The 25,864-nt window shown below is 41.3% G+C and overlaps 2 protein-coding genes across 2 annotated transcripts in view; both read right to left on the reverse strand.

The window, feature by feature from the left end:
- Positions 1-2,175: 2,175 nt before the first annotated feature.
- On the reverse strand, positions 2,176-8,230 carry C7H10orf82 (chromosome 7 C10orf82 homolog). The gene is made up of 5 exons (XM_030568332.1): positions 8,167-8,230; positions 6,904-7,125; positions 4,897-5,083; positions 2,860-2,960; positions 2,176-2,330 (listed from the first exon to the last, which is right to left on the reverse strand). Exons 1-5 carry the CDS (start codon positions 8,222-8,224, stop codon positions 2,176-2,178), a joined length of 723 nt encoding a protein of 240 aa, XP_030424192.1. The 5' UTR covers positions 8,225-8,230.
- Positions 8,231-15,928: 7,698 nt separating this feature from the next.
- The window catches only part of HSPA12A (heat shock protein family A (Hsp70) member 12A), a 78,941-nt gene continuing 69,005 nt past the window's right edge, over positions 15,929-25,864 (reverse strand). The window contains exons 10-12 of the mRNA XM_030570365.1: positions 24,024-24,282; positions 22,218-22,321; positions 15,929-20,266 (exon numbers count right to left, since the gene is read on the reverse strand). Of these exons, the coding sequence (XP_030426225.1) occupies positions 19,632-20,266; positions 22,218-22,321; positions 24,024-24,282 (998 nt within the window). The 3' untranslated portion in view covers positions 15,929-19,631. The remainder of the gene's footprint in view (positions 20,267-22,217; positions 22,322-24,023; positions 24,283-25,864) is intronic.

Here is a 25,864-nt window from a genome sequence, read left to right on the forward strand (position 1 = left end):
GGGAGCGGTGCCGAGCAGATGTCAGTGCTGGTAGGGGTCGGTGCCAGGGCTCCTTCTCGGTACCGGAGCGGGTCCGGGGCCAAAGGGTCGCTCCTTACAGAAGCAGTCTGTTGGGCGCTCGGTACCGACGCTGCAGGACTAAGTGCCGACTCCATGAGGAGCTGTTTCAATCGAAAGTCCTGCTCCTTCTTCGTCCTTGGTTTAAACGACTTGCAGATGCGGCACTTATCGGTAAGGTGGGATTCCCCTAGGCACTTGAGGCAGGAGTCGTGGGGATCCCTATTGGCATCGGCTTTTGGCACGCCGAGCACGGTTTGAATCCTGGTGCCTTGGGCATGGGCCCATACCGAGGTGGAGGAAAAGGGGCTAATCCCTGATCCCCCCTTAAACTATATACACTAACTAACTAATACTAACTATAGCTACAAGAACTTGAACTATACACACAATAAAACAGCAAAGAACTACGAGTAGCTAGGGACGTGGAGATCAGCAAAGCCGCGCTCCACAGTTCCAACGACCGTCACGGGCGGTAAGAAGGAACTGAAGGGCTGTTGGGTTGGCAGGGGTATATATCCAGCGACATAACGGTGCCACTCCAGGGGGCGACCCAGCCAACCCACCGAGTGTTGCAAGGGTAAAAATCTTCTGACGAACGTGCACGAGGCACGCGCACACCTAATTGGAATTGATATGAGCAAGCACTCGAAGAAATTATAGAATTGATTAGCAAATCTAAATCCAAATCTTCCCCGTACAACCTCATTGGGTCACAGATTTTGACACGTTTCACAGAACAAATTGTCAGAGTTCAATATATAATGTGCAAGCTAATTATCTATAATACAGATATGCCTCTCTCACCAAATGGGGATACCAAAGCCTTGCAAAGTGCAATGGAGTCGAATAAAGCTGGGGAATTTTACGCATTGCTTTTGCCCCTTCTTTGATCTTGTTTCTAAACAGCTCCATTTGGCCAACATGGTTCTGAACAGAAAACATACCAACAGATCTTTGCAGCACATGCACTGTTATGGTCTAGATCTTCTTGGTCCCTGGCCCTTTATGCGTCAGGATTCTGGAGATTATTTGAAATTCTGATATTACTACCATCATCTTCTCTGGCCATGTGAGAGCTCTTGCATACAGGACCAGGGATAGGACCAGTGGGGCAAAAATGATTTCTGGGGAGCAGTGCAAAGCATGTGGGACAGGTATGAGGAGCCAGCCCACTGATTACACTAGGGAAACTCACCAAAAATGTGTGTCTGTTGCTAACAATGGTTCTGCTCCACCCGTGAGTTGGCAATGCTGGAAACACTAGTGTAGGCAGGCCACCAACTGTTGACACCATTTTAAAAAATATGCTGATTAGAGCGGAAGCAGAAAAATAGTGACCCTTTGAGGCCTGGAGTTGGGGAGAAATGGGGATGCTTAGAGTTTTTGACAAGAAAGCATATGATTCCGCCTCCACACACCCATCAACTCTGAATGCAGTAGGGTTTAAATGATTGGCTTTAACCCAATCGGTCGGTATATTTTGCCCCCTCCTCCTCCTTTTTCTAAGGTTCTGTTTCCCAAAAGGTAGTGTTTCCATAAAGCAGCACAAAGCATGTGCCACTGTGGGGAGGAATGTGGAAGGTATATACATGAAGATATGTGGAGTTGGTTACAGGATGTGATTGCTTTCATTTTCCTGAAGTGGGACTCGACTTCCAAAAGTTTGGGATATGCTGTTTCAGACTAAATTTTAATTCCTGTTTGTGTAGGCATGTGTACCCTGCCTTTCCCAGCGGGTCACTCTGGAATTCACTGATTCCTTTTGCTCTTTGGCATTTTTCTTTCCAGTGCTTTTCACTTCAGCCCCAAAACTGAATACTTTTATTTCAGTAAAACCAAAGAACTGAATTATATTGAAGCACTGCCAGCAATTATGCTAGAGAGTATTAGGGGAAATGCTTTAGCAATACTGATCTACATGAGTTCATAACTACTGAATCACACTGTGGTTTATAACCATACTTCCATATTTACCTCACGTGTAATTTTTCCAAAACACTGTACGTCTCAGATGACATAGCATTAAGTGTTGAGATCAAGCCTAATGACATGCACGTTTCAGATAGTATTTCAGCAGATTTTAATCAATTGCCAAAGTCCAAATCACCACACGTTTCAACTTTTTATGTTACATTTCAAGTTCTTCGTGAGCTTCAATGTGGCATTACGTTTCTTAGTGAGATGTGCACCATAGGACTCCTCCATGTGCGTGCATACCGAGCAGCTTCTGCACAGGTTTCCAAAGGTTTTCCCAATGACAAGATGTTCATCTGCAAGAAACCAATGTCCACTGTTTAATCCCTGAAGTCCCATGAAATACTGCTGTAGTTGCAGTCAGTGGTGGTTGCCTGTGCCTCATTGGTGCAAGAGAAAGGAGGTGGTGGCTGGCAGGCTGTTCTCCATTACAGCCCTGGACCTGTGGAACTCACTTCTCCACTTTATCCACAACTAATCAAGTTTGCTAGTCTTCAGAAGTTGCTTCAAGGCTTATCTTCTCTACCTTACTTGTAAGGAGATGGATGAATGGGTGAGGTAGGCTAGGGACAGTGTTGGATTTCATGAAGTGGTTAATTCATTGTTAGTATATTTATGTTCCTGTGGGGTTATTTAATCTTGACATGATAGGTTTATTTAGATGGGCTTTTAAAGGATTATCATGGGCTCCCAGATCATTGAACAGGCACTCTTATTGGCTACAGTAATAACATTCCAAATAAATAAATAATAAATCCGTGCTGGAAAGTAATGTGTCAAGCGCAAACCATATGTTTTTAAAGGACATAAATTCTAAATTCTTACGTGGAATATGACCGCTGTACTTTGGCAGCATCCCTTCAGGCCTGTAGAATCTTTGGTATGTGTTGGGAACTTTGCTAAGTTTAACTTCATGCATTTTGCCTCTAAATTAAAACAAAATTGCAGTTCAGAACGCATCCTCTAACTTCCATCATTTCAGAATTTGCTTACGTATCCCCGTGTTTTACATAACTATCAGACTTAATTTTTAACTCTCCTGGCCTTAGCTGTCTTCCAACTGTATGTGCTCTGCTCACTAAGCATTCCCTACATGCCCACAACACTCATGTGTTCCTTGCACACCCCAAACACTCATTGCCTTTCCAGGGAGTTTTGCATGTGCATGGAATATGGGATCCAACTGACATCAACAGAGAGAGATTATTATACAGTTGCCACTGAATCCATACACTCAAATACAAGAACCTTAGAATAATTGGCTGAAATCCTGACCCCACTGAAGTCAATGGTAAAACTCCTTTAGACTTCAGTGGGGCTAGGATTTCATCCATTGGATCCAGTTCTGCTCTCTGCTAAACTCATGCAAGTCCATCAACTTCACTGGGCGCATAGGTATACCTGTGTGGAAAATGGGGTGCACGGGTGAGGCTGTGTAGGGGGGAGCTGTGAACATAGGTCCCTTACGCTTTCCAACAGATGAGTAAGCACTCAGCACAAAACCTCAATTACAGCCTCAGCAAGTGCTAGCACACGCTCAGTGATGACACCTGTAGGGTGCTCTGTGTGTGTGTGTGTGTGTGTGTGTGTGTGTGTGTGTGTGTGTGTGTGTGTGTGTGTGTGTTAGGAAACACCAACTCATAATCAGGCTTGTGCACTGTACTGGGAGGAAAATGGATGTGCTGAGGCCAGTGTATTCTCTTAATCAGCAGGAGGCAGAAGGAAGTTGCCCGCAGAGGTGCAGCATCTGTCACTCAGTGGAAGGAGGGAAGAAGGGAAATACTCCCTCACGCCAAGTTTGGGAAGGAAAGTCCTTTTCTGATGCCTTGACCACCCCTCTGTGGCAATTCAAACTCCCAAGTCTTCACAGCCACACTCTTCCCCCTGCTCCACTGCCAAATCCTTTCCTAGTTAGTAAGAGGCCTGGCCCATTCTGCTTATAGTGGTACAGACCAACTCTCCTGTCCTCCCAAGGACAAAAGCCCAGACTCACTTGTCTTCCCGCTCCCAACCCATCATTGCCTCTTGCTGACAGCTGCTAAGGCTATGTCAACACTAAATTCTGAGGCAAACTGAAATTTCGTTGGCAATGCAAATGTCAGATAAGCAGAAAAAGATTCAGAGCTTTTTCTATTACTGAAATAAGCAGATGCTTGATGTGCTTTTCTGGATTAAAAGCGAGGTTCCCAAGAGTTTTTCCTCCTATCAACACTGAATTTTCAGTCCTACATAGGAGCTGCAGGTCTTATTTATACTGGCCTTTTAGCTACTGGTATATGCCTCACTGGGGCAAATAATGATGCTCTAGTGAAAATCCACTAGATGTTTGTAGCAGTTAAGCTACACCAGTACCTGAGATTATTGCAGGCAAGGCATTAGATCCACCATGCAGCAGGATGTACTGGAAATACTTGAAAAAAGGATTATCATCAGGGCTTCATACAATTTTTTAGAATGTTTGTGGTTCAGCTGGTGAACAGAAAAGGTCTGAATATCAGTATAACCAAAATATAACAACGCGCTTCTGTGTACAGCAGTTCTTGTGTGGTGTCTATGTTCACTACCTCCTGTAGATAAGGAAGCTTTTAAAATACAATTATGAAAAATACACAGCATACTGCAGTCTTTCCAAAAAAAAGTATGCTTTATATTACAAATGCTGTACTACACAGATTCCTGGCATGCTCCAGGAGAGCCCCTAAAGTTTATGTAAACCTTGTATCTGTCGTACTCCCTTTAATTGCTTTAGTGGTTGGTGAGGTTATATTTATTTACTGCTCCACTCTACCATACAATTAAACATCATCATCGCCACCATCTTATATTGTACTTTTCAATTGATATATTTTAGTATAAAATTACCTCTGGAAATTGCTGCTGGGATCATCACAGACCCAATCTCTTAAGTTCTTAAAATCCTGATAGCAATTTTTTGTCATTTCATGATAACGAACACCGTATCCCAGTTCAGTGACCCTTGCTCTAGGCACAAACCCAGTCCAACCAGGAATAGGTGGCTCTAGTAAACTTCTCTTAGTTATTACAGTACCTGCAAAATGACCAAATAAATGCCACCTCAAAATTACACTTAACTGACCAAGAAAATATCTGCTTATATTTACCATAGAGAATAAAAAGGTTCCTGCCTTATAACAAATGTTCTCCGTTAGTTGACATGCTTCATAGAATGTTCATTAGTCAATTTATATCACCAAGAGTGGGTCTCACCACTTTTGACATGCCCCTTAGTGGTGCCTAGATAACTTTTTCTCTTTTATGGGGCCAAATCCTGAAGTCCTTCCTCACTTTTGAATCAGTCCTTCCTCAGGCTATGAAAGGACTTTAGAATTTGGCCAATGGTCATTAAAGGCCTGATCTAAAGCCCACTGAAGCCAGTAAGAGTCTTTCTATTGAACATAAAGGGTTTTGCATCAGTGCCTAAGTAGGGAATAGGCTCATGCATATAAATATATGTTAGTATCCATGGCCTGTCAAAATTCTAACACAGGAAATTACATTCTACCTGCTGAAAGATGCCTTGCAGTTTCAACAGGACACAGTTGAACTTTCTATTCTAAGCTGCAATGTTGTCTTGCTGTGCATTGCCACGTTCAGACAGAGCTGGCTGCTATTCAGTGGTGCATTAAGTGAAGTAGGAAGAAAGGCACTAGTTACAGACTTAAGAACTGTCACTTAGAAACATTCTATCTGATGACATTGGGGTTTCTAAGGTAACTGCAGGAGGAAGTTCTGAACATCTTTTACAGGGTGGTCCTGGTTCTGGAACGCTTCTGATCAGATGAGAAATGCACTTGCGACAAGTGGTAGTTAGGAATCGATGATGGGCAATTGGGGTTGACCTCAGTTTGGGTCAAAACACTTGGAGTCACGTTTGGGCCTTGGTGTTTGGTGTTCATGGATACTCACAGTCTGTGAATCATGGAGAACCACAACAGGGGCTCACTTACCCAGAGTGAGGAGCCCAAGGAAAGATTTGGAAAGAAGCTATTGCTGAAGGGAAAACCAGGATACATGAGACATCCTGAGATCCACATGAGTCCCAAGATCAAATGAAAATGTTTTGCTTTTCCTCAAGACTACTTTAAGAGCTCTCTCTCTCTCTCTCTCTTTCTTTTAAATAAAGAAAACACTAAAGGCCAGGTGCTGCCAGCCTGACTCATACTCAGTAGCACTTTACTCTGCAAACAGTACCACTGCAAGAATGAGAGTACTTGCAGAGTAAGGTAGCCATCAGCATGAGTAAAGGTGGCAGAACCAAGCCTCAGAAAGGCAGGACAAATTTTTCAAATGTGAGTGCCTAAAATTAGATACCCAGATAAGATGAGGGATTTTCAGGGATGGTGGCCATTTGTAGTTCCTACTGCGGTCAGTCAGGGCAGCAAGTGCTCAGCCTCTCAGAACAGCAGGCTGGTTTTACTCTAGGGTTAGGCAGCCAGGTTTGAAAACATTGGCTTCAGATTTCTAGATAATAGTATAATTTGAGATCATGCTATTGCATGAGTCTATTCAGAACCCCATTTCTGGAAAGGTTTCTGGATAACAATTACAATTGATTCAAGATCCATGTAAAATGTTTCACATCAAGATGAGACTCTGTCCTTAAAAATAAACACACCTATTTGAGAAAACCTCGAGATTTAGAATAGAAATGAAAGACATAGGGGCCAAATCCTGTCACTGAATGCATGTGTGTAACTCGCACAGAAATCAGAGCAATGTGCTAGCAACTGAAGGTAAAATTTGGTTCTTACTATGTCCCTGAAGACTGTAATTTTAATTCATATTGTACTAGTAACGTTAATTGAATGTTTGGCTGAAATCAAGTTCATTACAACTTAAATACAGTACCTAGCACATAAGGATGGTGTTTATAATTATAGTCATAAAGTGCTTGTAAAACATCTTCATTAGAGCAAACAGATGGAAGTTTGGGTGTAGTGGCTGCTATGTATCTCAGCTCATTCTGTGCGTCTCTGCTTCTTTGAGTAGCATTGTGGAATGAGGTCATACATGCTACTGAATCATCTCCATAAGCAGTGCCAATTCTATAGAATCTTTGGGGGACATAGCCTAAAAGAGTAAGCAGAATACATTTTAAAAGTTCACAAGATCTAATGAACATATTGCAAGCATTTACAGACAGAGTGAAATTATCAAACCAACATAGAACATTATCTGCCATTCTTAGTTCTTCAAATTACACATGCACACTGCAATTATATAGATGGTTACAACCCCAGTGATCTCCTATAACCTTAGAAACAAGCCACATTTTGACAAGAGCTATGAAAGTACAATCCCCTTGTGACAGATCAGTTTTGCTAACAGCAATTCTCTTTACTGTACCAAAATGTCAGGTTTGAAAAGTCTTTTTTTTTTGATGCTTTGAAAAATGCAGTTTCAGATCATTCATTTTGGTTGGAAATAGTGATTGTATTAAAATGAACTCCTGAATTATAAGAAATAGATGTAGGTCTTTTATGTGGGACCAACCCTCAAAGCAGACTTTCGCTGTGTAATCATTTTCATTATAAAGAATAGATCCATATAGCACAACTACATATTCCCTTATATTGAACCTGAATCTATTATGACTATGTTAAATGCTAAAGAAATAGAGATAAGAATCTGATTTCAATCGGATGGGTCTGAACGAAAAGCTCACTTCCAATTGTCTCTGAATTTTGTCAGTCTGAACTTTGCAAATGATGAGCCAAAATCCTGGTTCTGAACTATCTCTGAACATTGGGGTGGTTTAGTTCTGGATCCAAACGTTGTGGATCAGGTCCAGCTCTTATGTGAACTAATCCAAGAAAGTAAATTCAAATGCAAAGCTCCTATTCTGGCCCAAATTCTCCAGATCAGCTGAGCTGTGCAAGTTGAAAATCTAGGGATGGGACTATTTTAAGGCATGTTTACATTCCCCCAACTGCAGGGCTGTCAGGGTTTGGCATGGTAAAATAGAGCAGAGGATCGTGATACAGTAGCGGCTATTGCAGCTCTTTGTGAACGCAGGATTTTCCATGATGCAGGTGAATCCTCCACTGGCCAGTTAAGTTGGGTATAAAGCTGAGAAAGGAGGTCAGGATGTGGCCCAAACATATTATTTACCTGTGTATCCAGGTATCAGAGAATTGCATGCATCCATGGGTTTTTTATTTGGTTTCATGCTCTCTCTGTACCTGTTTGAAAGAAAGTGGACATTTATATGTGAACTTATATCCTAATATCAATTAAGCCAGTTCATGACATATCTGTTATACTACTAAGAATAAATATTAGGCAATCTTAAAACTCAGCTAATGGGCCAAATTCAGCCTATTACATTGGTGTAAACTCAGAGTAACTTCACTGCAGCAATCTGAACTCAATAATATTACTCCAGTGTAATCAAGAACAGAATATACTATATTTCTCTTTTTATATTCACTTTTTCTACTAAGCAATGTCATACAATAGAACTTTTAAAATATACAGCTAAATCATCAGGTTTTTTGTGTGGTTATATTAAGAAACTTGGAAAGGAACATTAAGGTAGATGGGATGTAATGATGTTATCACCAGGGAAAATACTAGCCAGATATGCATACATTATTTTTACACTACTGAAGTATGCACATAGGCCCTCTTATGACCTAGCCTGCTGTTTGAGATAATGCTTTAGCTAAATTATATTTAGGCTTTAGATCATGCCTAAGTTCATATTACTTCTGTATTTGCAGTATTTCAAGTATTTCCTACAAGTATAGCTGCAAATATTGCACTGAAGGAACTATCTCTATTTATATACGGCAAAATCAGTAAGGTTTTAAAGGTGACCACTGTGCCTCCACTAGTTTTCTTAATGAAAATCTAGATGCCAGTGACATCTCCACCATGATCAAATTCCTGTGTATAAAATAACCGGAAGAAATTGGACCAACAAACTGCAAAGACGTGCCAGAAAAAATGATACACCAGGGAAAAGTCATACATCTTGGGACAGGTGGAATTATACCTGCAATATAGGATCGGTACTGGGACTGGTCCTGTTTAATGTATTTATAAATGATCTGGGAAAGGGGGTAAATAGTGAAGTGGCAAAGTTTGCAGCTGATACTAAATTATTCAAAATAGTTAACTGTGAAGAGTTACAAACAGATGCCACAAAATGGAGCTACTGGGCAACATAATGACATATTAAATTCAATGTAGGTGCAAAACATTGGAAAACATAATCCCTACTCTACATATAAAATGGTGGGTTCTAAATTAGCTGTTACCACTCAAGAGAGAGATCTCGGAGTCACCAGGGATAGTTCTCTCAAAGCACCTGTTCAATGCATAGCAGCTGTCAGAAAAGATAACAGAACCACTAGGAAAAAGATAGATAATAACACAGATAATATTATGCCACTATATAAATCCATGGTACACCCTTACCTTGACAACTGCATGCACTTCTCATCTCCCCATGCCCCAAAGGCTATATTAGAATTGGAAAAGGTATAGAGAAGGGTAACAAAAATGATCAGGCATATGGAACAGCTTCCATATGAGGGGGGATTAAAAAGAGTGGGACTGTTTAGCTTAGAAAAAAGACAACTGAGCGGGGGAATATGATAAAGGTCTATAAAATCAGGAATGGTGCAGAGAAAGTGAATAGGAAAGGGTTATTTACCCCTTCAGATAACACAAGAAACAGAGATCACACAATTAAATGAATAGGCAGCAGGTTTAAAATAAGCACAAAGAAATATTTCTTCACACAATGCACAGTTAACCAGTGGAACTCGTTGGCCAAAAGTAAAACTGGATTAAAAAAAAGAATTAGTTAAGTTCATGGAGGATAGATCCATCGATGGCTATTAGCCAACATGTTCAGAATCACAACCCTATGCTCTGAATGTCCCTGAATCGCCGATTGACTGGACGACAAGGGATGGATCACTCAATAATTGCCCAGTTCTGTTCATTCCTTCCGAAGCATCTGGCACTGGCCACTGTCAGAAGACAGCACACTGGGCTAGAAGGACTAGTGGTCTGACACAGTATGGCCATTCTTACATTCTAACAGTGTGTCTGTAAAATTAACACTGCAAAACAAAAGAAAACACAAAGAGAGCAACAAAGATGACACAAAGATTGGTGATTAAAATGGGAGGAGATGGAACAAGCTAACATGTGACAGCCTTGAAAAGCCAATATCCAAGGCAGGGGAAAGGATATGATCACAATGTTAAAAGTACTGTCAAGGCAATATAAAATGAAGGAAAGAAACTGCCTGCTGAGAAGCTAGTAGAAAAAGAGCAACCTCAAGGTAAGGAAATTAAAGTGTCAGCTACATATTAGGAATAACTGCTTAGCAGTAAGAGCAGTGAGGTCAGGTATAGACTAGAAAACACCAGCCCTGTAGTTATTCGATAAAGGCCAGTTGCTGCCATCCTTATATATGCTCAATAGTACCTTATGCCACAAAGAAGGATGGACGTTGAAGAGAAAAGTCAGGATATAACCCCACCACCAACAGAGTAATTCCCTTAACTACCAGTGTCACGTGCCTGTTCTGGAACAGTGCTGTCCTGAGCATGGAGCTGTATGAGCACATAATGTATGGCATAGACATCAGTGCATACACATTATAAAGACAGACAGGTCTGCTTGTGACTGGTGTATATCAGAAGTAACTTTATTAAAGTCAAACAAAATACTCTGACACTCACATTTTAAGTAAGATCCTATTTGTGTATAGATCTTGTAATCCCAGGGGTACTTTATAGATTATGCATATTGGACCCACTGCCATTCTGTCCAACTCTGAGGTGCAGCTCTGGTGCTGCACAGCCACACAACCCAACTCTTGAGGAAGGGAAGGTGAAAGGATCCCAAGGCAGTTTCTGTAAGAGGGTTAAATTTTAATTTATCAAAATATTGCCCTTGTTCTTTCTATTGGACAATATATTCTTCATCTCTTCCTGGCCTTAAGTGTGGTATGCTGCTGCTGTGAAATGTTCAACACTGGCAGTAAATAGTGGCTGTGTTCCACCATGGACGCTGACTTTCCAAAGTGCTGGGGGGTGCTCGACCCCTGGCTTTGCCCAGGCCCTGCCCCCACTCCACCCCTTTCCCCAAGGCCCCACCCCCCACTTTCCCACCTCCGCACCACCTCTTCCCACCCCACCTCTTCCCACCCAGTTCCACTCCTTCCCCTGAGCATGCTGCATCCTTTCTCCTTCGTCTCCACCCCCCGCAGCCTCCTGCATGCTGCAAAACAGCTGACTGAGATAGGCGGAAGGCAGGGGGAGCTGCTGATCCTTGGGGCCCACTGGCAGGTGGGAGGTGCTGAAGGGGAGGAGCTGAGGGGGGGCTGATAGTGGGTGCTCAGTCCCCACCATTTTTTTCCTGTGTGGCTGCTCCAGCCCTGGAGCACTCATGGAGTCAGCACCTGTGTTCCATTGTAGTGACTCTTATACCTAACATGAAACTGAATTAGATATTGTATTAAATTTCCAGTGGCGTTATAGCCATGTTGATCCAGGATATTAGAGAGACAAGGTGGGTGAGATAATATCTTTTATTGGACCAATGTCTGTTGGTGAGAGAGACAAGCTTTTGAACTACACAGAGCTCTTTCTCAGGTCTGGGACAGGTAGTCAGCATGTCACTTCTAAATCCAAGGTGGAACAGATTGTTTAGCAGAAGGATTTAACATGTTGCAAGAAACCATTCAAGGTAAAGTGGGCAGTTAACACCTCTGCTTAGGACAAAGGAGGATTAGTGGGTTATAGCTTGTTGTAATGTGTCATATTGTACGAAAATCATTTTGTACACCTTAGATGAAAAATGTCAAAGTACAAAAACTCATATGAGATAAACTACAGGAGTAATTTATAGAAATAAAAGTTTATAATACTTAAGAGAGCCTGTATATGTCATCTAGAAAGCCTGCAGCTTTAGTGCCTGATCCTGCAGACATACCTTATCATTATCAGTAGTAGCCTTGTGGTAATGCCTAGGAGTCTTGGCTAGACACGGGCCCCATCGTGCTAAGCATTGTACACACTTACAGTAAATGATAGTCCTTGCCTCAAAGAATTATCAATGGGAGATCTATGCAAGGAATTGTTTGCAGGATCCAGGGTCTTAGCTCAGTCTACAATTTTTAATTTAGGATTTTTCTGTGTAATTAAAATACCCTGTCTGGGACTTTCATTCACACGCCACAAGGGTGCAGGTAAAAATGGCATTATACTTAGGGGGACAAATCTACTTTGAGGAGGTTTTTAAGTATAACACCACCAGGCTTTTAGTTATTTATTTTTAACAACCAGCTAGTATTCTGTGGCTAGTGGTCTCTGGAAGTCAATATTAGCTAGTGTAGTGCTGATTTATGCTGTGGGCATAAAAAGACTCAGAGAAATTCAGGGGGGCACAGCTAACAAGTCACAGCTAAGGAGCCCGATAAAAAGCACCAGCTGGAACCAAACATTCACTGCTTGGCGCAATGGCCCACAGGGGAAGCCACTCTGCACTGAAGGGACAGTGGGGCTTTGTTGTTGATTCCCCTGGCAGCATGCATTCACCCAGCCCTGCACTGGAGATATCAAGGCTTCCTGTTGCCGCTAAAGTCCCTGCAAAGCTCCCAGCGACTTAGTGGGAGCAGGCTTGGGCCTCACACTATGGGGATGGCGGGCAGGGTTGGACTCACAACAGGTACTGGGCTGAGCATCAGCACTATAGCCCAGGGCCCCTGACCCAGAGCTCTCCCCAGATCCGAAGGCACCAGGTGCCTCCTGATGCTGGCTGGGCTCCACAGTTGGATGAGCTCAGCCGAGACAGCTGCTACCTGCAGGCCCTGCACCCAGCTAGGGCATTGTGACCTCAGCCAGCCAGGGTGGGATAGCAGGGGCTGGGAGTGCAGCTGTGCTGGGGAGATAACCCAGCAGGGCCTGGCCCCGAGCCCCCAAGAGCAGGGCAGCAACAGAACTAGGTAGCATTTGTGCCTGGGACTGACAATTGTCACTGTAACCCCAAAGAGCGTCTGCTCTCTGCCTGTGACACACCGTCACCCCCTCCTCCACTGCTCAACCAATCACACCTGTGCTACACCCCTAGCCAACAACCAATCTGGGCTGCACTGCACACTCCACTTACACACAGCCTTTGCTACACCTCTAACGAACATCCAATCCGGGCTACACACCCATCTGCATCCAACAATAGACTACTGCACACTGCATTCACACACAGCCTGTGCTACACCCCCTAACGAACACCCAATTAGCCTACGTACACACCTGCATCATCTGTACTGAACAGCCCCTTCACAGTCTGTGCACATGGCTTAAAAAGCACCTAATTTGCGCTACATCCACATGCATCCAACAACAGTCTGTATGGTACACCCCACTCACACAGAGCCTGTGCTACACCCTCTAACAAACACACAACCTATGCTACACACACCTGCAGCCATTACTACCATTCACTAACACACCCAGAGTCTGTGCCTATACACACAAATAATTACACTTTCCTTGGTGGTAATCAGGAAGCAAAATATATCCTTCAACTGTGGGGAGGTCATCACACTGTCATTTTAATACATCTCCAATCTGCAATCTGTCTCTTGATTGTTGACCAGAATGCTAGCTTGTGAAATATTATTTTCCAAATGCTGTTTCAAAATAGGGCAGAAATGGTCATTATGGGTGAATTTTGTTAACAAATGGATTATTTTTTCAAATATCTTTACTGTATTTTAATACAGCTGGTGATTATTATTCTACTTGAAGATAGAACTGAATGAAATGAGTTCTCTCTTTCTGTGTTATCAACTGTTTCAAAGGTACAGTCCCCCAGTAGAAATATAGAAATGAATTATAGCATAAATATTGCACAGACATAATTCATCTATGTGAAGTGCAGCCTGAAGTGTTGAGAGTCCAACACATGTATTCAATATATCCTATAAAATGATCTGTTTGAGTTTAAAGAGCTCCACAAGCAAGGTTTAGAACAAATGCTTTGAAGTCCTCCATTCACAAAAGCTTGAATGTCAGCATTTCTGTTTTAAATTTCCACGATTTATCTAATCCCTGTAAATTTTTACATGGACTCCATCACCAAAGCAGGTGACAGTGATTCTATAGAATCATTTAACATTAGTAGATACAATGCTCTCGAATTCATCCCTTTTACAACATTTGTGTGTTTTCTAGATGTGTCGGTGAGGGGCTCTAGAGCGAATACTAAAATAATGGTGGGAAAGGACAACCCTGTCATATTCCTTTGAGGCAGTGGGAAGCTGAAGTTGAATTATGTACACTGCTTACTAGAGCTGCTTGGGAAATTTTCTATCAGAATGTTTTTTCAATGGAAAATGCAGTTTTCGCAACAGTTAAATTTCCTGTGAGAAAATTCTGATGTGCCTCAAAATATATTTTTCCCCTCGTTTTGATCTGAAATGTTTCAGTTTGTGGAACCAAACAAACATTTAATTTTCAGTCAGTTTGACATTAATCTGCGTGTGTCTCACCTGCTGTGCCTCATGTCCATGCCCACTGACCTCTATGGGCTGAGCTGCCGGGCTGGACTACATCTCCCAAGAGCCCCTAGGTCAGCTGCATCCCCATCCCCATCCCCATCCCTTAGCATAAGGAGGAGTAAGTAGGCCTGGGGCAAGCTGATGGGGTCAGAGGCAGAAAGCGATATGGTGGAGCTCACACCAGCCTGTTCCTCTGTTGATGTGAGCTCCATAATGGAGTTTATCCCAGTGGTAGAAGTTAGAATAGTTCACACTAACCCTAATTCGAACCAGAAATGTCGATTTCAGCGCTACTCCCCTCATCGAGGAGTACAGAAATCAATTTTAAGTGCCCTTTATGTCGAAGTAAATGGCTTCGTTGTGTGGACGGGTGCAGGGTTAATTCGATTTAGCGCTGCTAAATTCGACCTAATCTCGTAGTGTAGACCAGGCCTTAGAATAGCTCCCTGCTGCTCTACCTTCCAGTGGTGTTGGATGGCCAACGGTAAGGGAGCTACAAACGGGTACCTGCAGCTGCCATTCTCCACTATGTCCGAGCACAACTCAGCCCTAATAGAGAATCAAAGGCTGAATCTTCTGTTATAGGAGTGCTAACTCATTTTTGTCACCTTGTATAAATAGCAAGATTTCAAACTTGTTCTGAAAATACAGCAAAAAAATTCAGATTGGTGCAAAGAAACTTAATATTCAAAATATGTTCTGAGTTCATAAGCCTGAACCAAACCAACGGACCTGAACTTTAGAATACTCAGACGCCAAATCAAGAACCAAATCACAATTTTGCAGCTGGACCCTATCTTTATAATAGTCCAAATCAAAACTGTAGCCACTGAATTTGGGTACAAATACAAATAGATACAAATAGCCACCGAAGTTGGGGGATATTTATAATCCTGATCTGAATTCTGAGGCTTGAGGCCAACTCAAATTAATATCTTGAAGTCGTGTAATTAATGTAACTTAAGATACATAAGCGGTGGCAATGTCGCTTCTCTAACTATGCTGCCAACCATTGCCTAGCTCTCTCTCATTGTTCATAATATCTCTGCAGTATACAAGAGTGCATAATATGCTTATTGGCTTTACAAAGCCATTTATGCCTTAGCTATATCTAACAATATAGAGAGAGTTGGATCATCTGGCAGGAGCCTCCTAATAATCTATGACATATGTAAACTATGCCATCTTTGCTCTGTTGCGCACATTAAAAAATAAGCAAATGCAGAAGTATATTTAAATATATGCTAAAATCTGCTACTTTCTAAAAACAGTTGCAATACTTTTTATAACTATTTTTACATTAAAATCAAAGATGAACAGTAATAAAACACTACCACACAAAACCCAGAGCTTTATTGTATTTTATTTGACACTTTTGAAGACACAGGAGTACTCAGGTACAATCCTAACAAGTTGTGAACTGCTCCAAAGGTCGGTGAAATTTGAATTCATCTTGCACAGAGAGGTGAACAAGACCACAATGACTGATATTTTATAATATAGTTTAAGAATACTCCAAGCAGGTGAGTACTGTAATGTTATGCCCAACAACTTTTATGCCATTCATCCATTTAAGCCACTTCGTATTATAAATAAGCAGCTTATCTCAGCTATTAAATCTCTGCAATATGTAATTAGGCCTTCTCATAATAATGCATTCAATCTCCTGTATATAAAAATCAGTGTAAGAATACTGATACATGCTGTCTATACCATCACTGTACATTTATCAGACTCAACCACAGCAAGCTGCTAACTTCCGAACAAGAGCTAAGCAGCTTTAGGTCAAACTCTCAAGTCATCACCCAAGCAGAACTTCCACTGAAGTCACTGGGAGTTTTTCCTAAGGACTGGAGGGTTTGTTCGCTTAAAATAGCACAATATAGTCTGAAATGCCGTGTTCTGCAGGGAATTTGCTGCAGAATACACTTGAATGTCTATTCCATAAACAACTCAATTAGTTCTGTCCTACTGAAGTTCCTACCAGTTTTACAAGCCTAACAGATGGTTCAATTGATGTTGTTAAAATGGGCTTCCATATGCCACTTCTATTTTGAAGTTGTTTAAAAAGGCTACAAACTACAGCATGTAGTTGCAGTGTAATAGTCTATTTCTAATTCTAAAAGGCTACACTTTTTATTTTGGGGTGGGAGGGTCAGGGGAATGAACTGGGGACAGTGCGGTCATTTGCTCAGCAATCTTCAGTTCTGGGAAAATAAGTTTTACGGTGCTCCCACTAGATTGAAAGAGGAAGGTGGAAACTCTTCTCATTTCACAACAACAAAATCTTTTAAAGAATAAAAAGCTTGGATCAAGTTTGAATCTTTGAAAAGGTGAATATAAAATGTGCAAAGAATCACTGCTGTTTAGGAGCTACATTTTTGAGGGGCTGCAGAGCTCCCTTCACTCACTGCCAACATGCTGCAAGCATCACTCAAAAATAAAGGGACAAATTAATCCCTGCTGGATCTCCATTCAGTGAGTATTGCATCCATGTAACAGGGCATTATTAACCTTAATTCTGCGCTGACTTATGGCAAGGTAAATACTTTAATATCAATGGAGTTCTACAGGGTAAAAGTCTATGCAGAATTGGGCCCACATAATTTAACATTGGATGTAAGGATCTTAAAACTGCTTTTCTTTATGCAAGTCATATCTTGGCACTATTAGACAAAGTATTGGGCCACATCCACAACTTGTGCAGGCTGGCATAGCCTGGACCTGTCATGATACACAGCCTTCCCTAGGTAGTTGGGTAAGTACCTATCACAGTATCTGAAGTCTCAGGGCATAAGTTCTATATTTTCACATATTTTACAGGAGAATTCATTTATTATTATGATGCATTCTTGAAAATGAAATGGTGACCATTTGAAAAAAGAAACAAAAACCCCAGCAACTGACTAACATGTCTGTATAGTACGCTCAACTGGTCTGACCTGCATTGCAGGAAGACTGTTGAGTTCTCTGACACAGCAACACTGCTCTCCCATTATTATAAGATCATCCTTGCACATTCCATATCTTACCATCTTTAAAAGCCTATAATTACAAAAGCTGAGTGAGAAACTGTGTTATCTCCAATTAACAGCTGAATGCAACCAACAGAGGCAAAGAGCATTTTTATACAAGAAAATAGCACTGTAGAAAGAAAGAGTCTGTACAGTATTTAAATATTGTATATACATAAAATTATATTGTTCATAACTCATCTTAAAGGTTCTCTTATTTGTAAACCAGGAAAGGCAACCAAAAGAAATCTTATATTTAACATTTTAAGCAGAGCAAGCAGCAGGAAACAATGCTAGCAAGCAGTTTGTAACTCTATAAGAAATATCTAGCCAGATAATGTGACTAGCATTTTCCAGTCCTTTTTTTATTAAATTCAGTACATTTTTTTCACATTCTACTAGGGAATTCTGCAAGAGAGAGACAAAGAATTCAAGGGCAGAACATAAGGGCCCAATCCTGCACTCTTTTCTTAGGCAAAATCCCAATAGAGCAGTATCTTCAAGTAAGTAGTGCAGAATTGGGGCATAAATTACTCAAGTGATTGATAAAGCTTCCTTTTTCAAAAGTCGTCAGTAATGGCTTCTATGGCTGTAACCTATGCTGAACTAAAGGAAAACGGTTCCACTGAACAATTAACCTTTCAATGTCTTGAAAGTGTAATACATTGCAGCAGGTGAAGGGGCAGCCTTGTTTAAAATAAAAATGCTAAAAGTATTTAAAATATCAGCGTTTTTCAGCTGATGCTACAGTTTTGTCCAGGCCCTCAAGATTGGATGGGGGTTTGGATTTGAATCTGAGATTCCCAGTTCATGGGTGATGCAGGGTTCCAGGAGTGGCTCATTTATTGATTTTTATAACATGAAAACTGCCCTGTCTGGAGCTACGGTACTCCAGATGTGTGAGTGTTAGAAGCCATATCAGCAGTACCGTTTGGAAAGCATGGTGATGCCACAGGCAGTACTGTATTGTGCCTGCATTACAGACAGACCCCTGATCATGCATTGTACTCTGGTATCTTGCTGGTGCTCATTGCTGAACTGGGGCTTTTGTTTTCTGTCTCCCACATTACTTACTGCCTGTGCAGCACACCTCCAAAATATATTTTGTTCAACTGAAATGTTTACTTTAAAATTTATAATATTATTGATCCAGAAAACTTCACCTTTTTAACTTGTATTCACTTCTGGGGAAGTCCTCAACTGAGCACTCTTCCAAAATGATAAAACAGTGGATTAACTTGTCAAAAAATGTAATCAGAGATTTCAGATTAATACTGATAAAAAAAACCCTAAAATGGAAAGTTTCTTTATCAGAGAATTTTCACATCTAAACCAGGGTAACAGTTAACTTTTATATAAATATGAGCTTTAGAAATAAAGGCAGACATTTTCAAACAGGAGGACTTAATGTTAGGCTCCTAAATTCACAGGCAGGCACCTAACACAGAAGAGCCCCGATTTTTCCCAACTGGTGAGTATTGTCCACTCCTAGTGAAGTCAGTGGGAGATGTGGATGGTCAGCATCTTTGAAAATCAGGTCTCTATTCATTGTGTGCCTAAACACAGATTTAGAAGCCTAACTTTAGGCATCCAGATTTGGAAAACTTGGCCAAAATATCTAACAAATGAACACTGTCAAAAAGTGATGTGTTCTCATAGTCAGAAGACAGTGCTGATCAAATAACCAATTCCCACATCAATCCTGTAAGTAAATTTTTGCAACCATCTGGGAATCTTCAGCTTAATCTTTAGCACGTGACAACAGATTGTACTATTTAATAGAGGTGGGATTTTCAAATGCATCTAAGTGATTTAGGAACATTGACTTTCAATGAGACTTGTGCTCATAAATCTTTTAGGACTTTTGAAAATCTCACTAGATCGTTTAAGAGGAAAATAAACCTTGATATCTCTCTACCTATTGGCTGTTCTCATCTAGCCTGCTGAAATTCAAGTGGATTGTGTCATATATGAAAGTCAAAAAATGGAACATTGAAATAAGAGTTTCGTAGATGGACTATGGTGAGAGGGGACTTTTAGTAATTTAAGAAATCAATACCAGCTTTGACGCTCTTAGAAGTGGCAACATCAATGGCCATGGCTTTAATCTCAGTGTCCCCAAACTGCATTAGCGTTTTGATCTCCCTCCGAGTTGGCACCAAAGTATCAGTTCCTGTGAGATCCAGACGAAGAGTGCCACACTTTTTCACTCCAGGCTCGGTGATGAAACTGACATTATCTTGCTCCGAGCTGTAGATATTGATCACTATTACTAACTGGGAGGGCTTGGCAGGTGTGTAACTGCGCGACACTGTTTCTCCAAGAGCTACAGATTGGTCGGCTGAGATAAATTTGTCAAAGACGTCAGTGCACCATCGTGTGCCGTCTTTAACCAGCAGCTTCTCTGGCGGGTGCTTTCCTTCCACAAATCGATTCAGGACCCCCACCCCATATGTCAGAGGGGAACGTCGCACTTTGATGACAGCAGGGTCTAAGCCAAAAAGGACGGCGCCTTTGAGGATAGTGAGGCCCACATCCTGAGGAATGATGATTCGACATTTTGAACCGAAAGCATTCTGGACAGCTTGTTGGAGTAAAGGGGCTTCGGCAAATCCACCCACCAGGAACAGAAACTTGACATTGGTTACTTCTGGCTTTTCAAACAGATCACCTAAACAGAGAGACAAAGCCTGCTCAGCTAGGAAAACTTCCTGATGGCAAAACCCATTAGACCAGGGGTAGGCAACCTATGGCATGGATGCCAAAGGCGGCATGCAAGCTGATTTTCAGTGGCACTCACATTGCTCGGGGTCCTGGCCACCAGTCTGGGGGGCTCTGCATTTTAATTTAATTTTAAATGAAACTTCTTAAACATGTTAAAAACCTTATTTACTTTACATACAACAATAGTTTAGTTATATATTTTGACTTATAGAAAGAGACCTTCTAAAAATGTTAAAATGTGTTACTGGCACGCGAAACCTTAAATTAGAGTGAATAAATGAAGACTCGGCACACCACTTCTGAAAGGTTGCCAACCCCTGCATTAGACTGTGGAATAATCTTGCAAGAGACATGCTGGGCGCCCCATAACAAATATCCATGCATAGGACCAGAAAGAAGGGACATGTCTGGAATGGCTCCATGAACTCCGTGACACTTCCAAAGTGTCTTTTGTTCGGAAAGAGTCTATTGTTTTGAGAGAGAAATATCCTGTATTTAACATGGAGGATGTGCCTGAAGGGGCATAGGCCTCAAAACAGAAGAAAATGTTGAAGTAGTAGAGATACTAGATACATATTTTAAAACTTATTTTTATCTTCAGCCAGATTTTATTTATTTATTTTTGCTAGATGAAAGCGGGCAAATTTCTGTGCAAACCAATCCAAAAGCCAGTCTGGAGGCAGAGAGGGAAGCCGTCTAGATGAATATCCCACATGAGCTTCTGATATACAAGACAGCAGCCAGGTATTCTCAGGCAAAACTGATTAATGCTCACTTTATTACATTACATATAATCACCCAATTTTAAAATATTAATACTTCTGATTCTGCCATCTCAACCGAAATGTATTCCACCTGCAAAATAATACCTTCTTAAATTCTTCTTACATATGTTCTCTCTTTACTTTAACCCTTGTTCTCTAGTTCTGGTCTCTCCAAAACACTCATATCGATTAAGTTTAATGTTATAGTTACCTGTACCTAGTTTAAATGCTTCAATCACGCTGCTTCAATTATTTGTCAAAACAAAATAATCTTAGTTCTCTCATTTTCTATTCATATATAAACTATTTTGTTGCATTTATATTAGTTGTCTTATTATGCTGTGCTCTAATATAATTATACAATTTTTCATATAGGATGCCCCAAATTGGACACTATATTCTAGATATAAACAATCCAGTATTGTGTACAGTGTTAAAATAATATTCTCATGCTTATTATACATAATATACTCCACTTGATACAAGCCTAATAATCTTATGTTGGATTGAGAATTTAGACATGGGGTTTCTCAATCTGGCCACATCATCTTCCACTACTATAGTAACACATCCAATTATGTTTAAACCAAGCTTGGAATTATTTTTACCCAGATGCATCACTTATTATTTGTTTATTGTCAGTGGTAAAATTGAACTGGACAGAACAATGAAGAATATGTTGTGGGGGACAGTCCTGCATTGGCACAGAAATGAACTAGATGTCCTAATATGTCTGTCTGTCTTTCTTTAGACAAGATCCAAATTAATGAGAAAGACAGAAAGAAAGAAAGAAAGAAAGGGGATGTTGACTATTAATTAGGTTTCAATCGTCTAATGACTTGTATTCCTGAAAGCTCAAGAGGAAATAAAGTTTATGCAGCTTTAGTACTGATTGCCTGGTCAACAGCTACAGAATAGCCAGAAATATCTATTAAGATACTAGGTGACTTGGAGCAACCCTGATGGTCAGTTTTTGGGTGATTTGGGGGAATTAAATTTTTCACCCACCATTCATGGGGTCAAATTACTCCATTAAACATAATTCCCAGTTTTGGGGCTGTGATAGATGGGTGTTTGGATAAATCATACTTCAGTTTACGTCCAATCAGAAACTCTTGACACCTTGATACATACTAAGATGTTGAATGATCTGGTCAATTGTGGGTTTGAAAAGGGCATTCATTGCATCTGGACTCATCCTTAGCATTCCTTGGGAGGACCACTTGACAAAATCCACACTGCAACAAAAGAGCAAAGGAGGCTGTTAAAACGAGTAATTTTAAGAGTAAATCGGTCCTTGAGCTGTAGGACATGCCTGGTAAGAAATTCACAGATTTACAGCCTCTGTGTTAAGCATGTCACTTGCAGCAGGTAAAATGGCCAGTCCCTGTCCACCTGCATACTTGAGTGTGCCTCCCACCAGCAATAATGCCTTTTGTTTAATTGTGGTTTTCCTGGCCTGACTGCCTCTCAGCAGCATCACTAAAGTTCAGAGTCCTACTGAAACATTTTATGTTCCCTCCAATGTCAGCTCATCTGAAACAAAGCTAATGCATCCCTCAGAAGGAAATGATCCTTTCAGCGCAAGTAGCAGTAGATCTCAAGGCCACTGCAAGCACGCAAAGAAGATTAACAGGCTTGGGAACTCTAGGCACATAAATAATAGTACCACACGTGCATGGCAATTCTGTTCTGAGCAGTGTGCTGTGAAGTGCAGGCAAAATGGCAAGGAAATGTTTGAATACAGGAATAGGTTATTCCACTGCTGACTCCCTTACATGAGCTGGTCACAGCTGGGTAATTTTCTCCTTTTCATTCACATATATTTAAGCAATTTTCATCCCCCTCTCATTGCCCTCTCCATTTCTTTGGCATTTATATTACTTCCAAAACGCACCACTATGAATGATTCATGGGAGGGAAAAAGGGTTTGTAGTAAGTAGAAAGTTACATTTTTTTAAGTGTCTAAGCCCCATTTTCTAAAGTGGTTTTGGTTTAGGATAGGATTTAGGCTCTTAAATCATTTAGGTGGTTTTGAAAATTTTACTCAAAAGTCTAGGAATAAGGAGGCATGGGGGTTCTAGTCAGCCACATACTCCCCCTGTGACCTTTGGCAAGTCACTTAACCTCTCTGAACCTCATTTTCTCCATCTCTATCTGCAAAATGGGGACCCCAATTTAAATAAATAAATTGACAAATAGAATTGTTTGGGTGTTTTATTTTTTAATTGATTTGGAAAAAAATAACACAGAATGCTTCTTGGAAGGCAGAGAGTTGCATGGGAATGTTATGAATATGGATGGGGTTGTGCGAAAGGAAGTAAGAGTGCAGGTGTGTCCACGTACAGAATGCGACAGATTCTTGGACTCAATTCTATCTGCTTTGCACTGCTGTCCAGAATTCCTCCAACAGCCAGCTGTGCACCACTGGCTCCTGCAAGCCACTGTATGAAGGGCATGTCAAGGGTGGAACCCTCCGTGGAACTGCTACAGTTGTGTAGGCTGCTTTCAATTACACCAGAAGCTCTTGTGGCTTCTGGTCAGCCCAGAATCAGATAAGTGGGAAGGTGACTCTTAGCGGCACTGAATATAAACACAGTGCAGCGAAGAATCTAGCCCTACACATATAGCCAGAAAAACAAGTGACTGTCTCAATGTGGAACCTTAGGAAATGGTGTCATATAAATGAAGATGGTCTAGTGGAATTTGCAGAAAGAAGTCTACAGTAGGATGCAAGTGTTATGGAGAAAACTCTTAAGAAAAACTAGAATATAACTTTCTTTTCTGGTAACTGTATCTGAGGCAGTATGATTTTCCCATCATTTGATTACATTTTCTCACTACAATCTATTATGCTACCTGCTATTAGGATAGTTTATTATTCTTTCCAGCAGTTGAGTAGTTAATTATGAATCTATCTAGGTTCAATCGCCTACTTACTTGCTTTTCCTTAAGGCGTGTTCCACGCTGTGACCTCGAAACTTCTTATAATAGTCAATGAAGGAGAAAGGCAGAGTGATATTCAGCGGATTAGTTCTGTCTGGGGCCGCTGCCCTTTTACGGGACTCAAATGCTATCATCAGATCCACCCAAGCAGCAGGACGCTTGATTTTAAATTGTTCAATGAAATCCTCTCCAAATATTTTACACAGGAGTTTTTCAAACTCATAGTCAACGCCCACAGAACCATATGGCCCACCTGTTTTAGAAACAAAACATAACATTAACATAGTGTATTGCTCATTAGAACTTGAGCCCATCATATACAAATCCAGATCATACTGACATAGCTTAGTGGATGAAAATGCAATGACCAGAGCATGATAAGCGTATTTTCACTGTCAGGGAAAAGACTAAAATTACTGATGGTTCCATCTTGTATATGAGGAGATCAAGACGGAGCTTGTGTTCATGAATAGGTTGCTCTGCTGCACAGAGAAAGACATATGCTGGGTTCCTCTGTGGTGGCACTGGCGTCACCAAGGATGATAGTTCAGGAATCATTTAGAAGAAGACCAACCCAGGATTTCATGGGTTCTGTGACAACTAAGGAATTGTCTCAGGTGGCTAATGGCAAAGCTCACAAGGCAAAGCTCAACTGGATCTGGAGTTGGGGGTGGGAATGTACTTTGGGGAGTTGAATTTTACTTCCTGGCCATGGACCAATCACTATGTCATTTGATTTGAGATAAGGGCACACCTTTCCCTTCAGGGTGATGGACCCATCTTGGTGCTCTAGCTTTAGGAGTTAAAGGCACATGTGTGCTTTCACATGAATCTGTGGGAGAATACTGTTCTGCTGACAAATCATTCAGTTAATAGCCTGGTGGGACTTTACAACAATCTTTTGTTCTGATTATCAGCCAGCCATATAGTGACCCTCTAAATGCCCATGCAGGTCACCATAGTTTAGAGATGACCTAGGAGAGATGAAATGAGAGGGGAGATATCTGGTGTGTGTGGCAAATTGCCGATATTGTTATGCTGGGTCTCGCGCTTTCTCTTCTTTGGGGAAGGTTCAGGGCACCATTGCTTGCCTCTGAATCGGTATTTTAATTACCCCACTAGTGTCCTTGAGGAGGGGAGTAGGGAGGGAGGGACCTGGGCCCGCCCTCTTCTCCAGGTCCCAACTCAGGGCCCTGAGGTTTGTGGTGAACCACTTGAACTAGCGGTTCCTTCCCCTGGGCTACCTCCCTCTCCTGCCCTTCAGCTTGTGAAGGGGTTTCTTGCCCTCCTTCTACATAAGCCAGGTGCCCCTTACCTAGGGTTTTTTGGATTTCTCAGCCCACCGCAGCACTCCTCCAAACTTTCCTTTTGGTCTCTCTTCAAAACTGTTCTCTGCTCCAACCAAACCTTCCTGCTCCAACTCCCGCACTGTCTGACTGAAGCAGGGGTTTTTATCACATGACTGACTGCTGGTGCTCTAATTGGCTTCAAGTGCTCTAATTGGCTTCAGGTGCTCTAGTTAATCTATAGCAAACCTTCATCCCCTTGCAGGGAATAAAGCTCCCTGCTAACACTCTCCTGCTGCCCTCTGGCTATGCTGTATCACATGTGCGAGTGATGGAAGTCAGACCAACGCTGGTGCTGAGCCAAAGTGAGGAAGAGTTTGACACTGTGTCTTATCTTCTCAAAGAAAGTTTTACTCTTCTCAAAGTAAACATATACTGAACGTTATTTAACACTATCTATTGACAGAAATCGCATGAAATTAGGAAGACCTTTTGAACGTTGATTTTAATATAAGATGAATTATTAACTAATTTAAGCAAATAGTAAAA

Source organism: Gopherus evgoodei, chromosome 7, assembly GCF_007399415.2.
Source record: "Gopherus evgoodei ecotype Sinaloan lineage chromosome 7, rGopEvg1_v1.p, whole genome shotgun sequence".
Taxonomy (NCBI): domain Eukaryota; kingdom Metazoa; phylum Chordata; order Testudines; family Testudinidae; genus Gopherus; species Gopherus evgoodei.

Excerpts from the sequence above, each read along its gene's own strand:
- C7H10orf82 (XM_030568332.1), bottom strand. The coding sequence starts at position 8,224 with ATGAAACCAAATAAAAAACCCATGGATGCATGCAATTCTCTGATACCT. Across the intron at positions 5,084-6,903 it reads ACACCATCCTTATGTGCTAG|GTACTGTAATAACTAAGAGA; the intron begins GTACTGTATTTA and ends GTCATTTTGCAG. Across the intron at positions 2,961-4,896 it reads CCCAGCAGCAATTTCCAGAG|AGGCAAAATGCATGAAGTTA; the intron begins GTAATTTTATAC and ends GTTTTAATTTAG.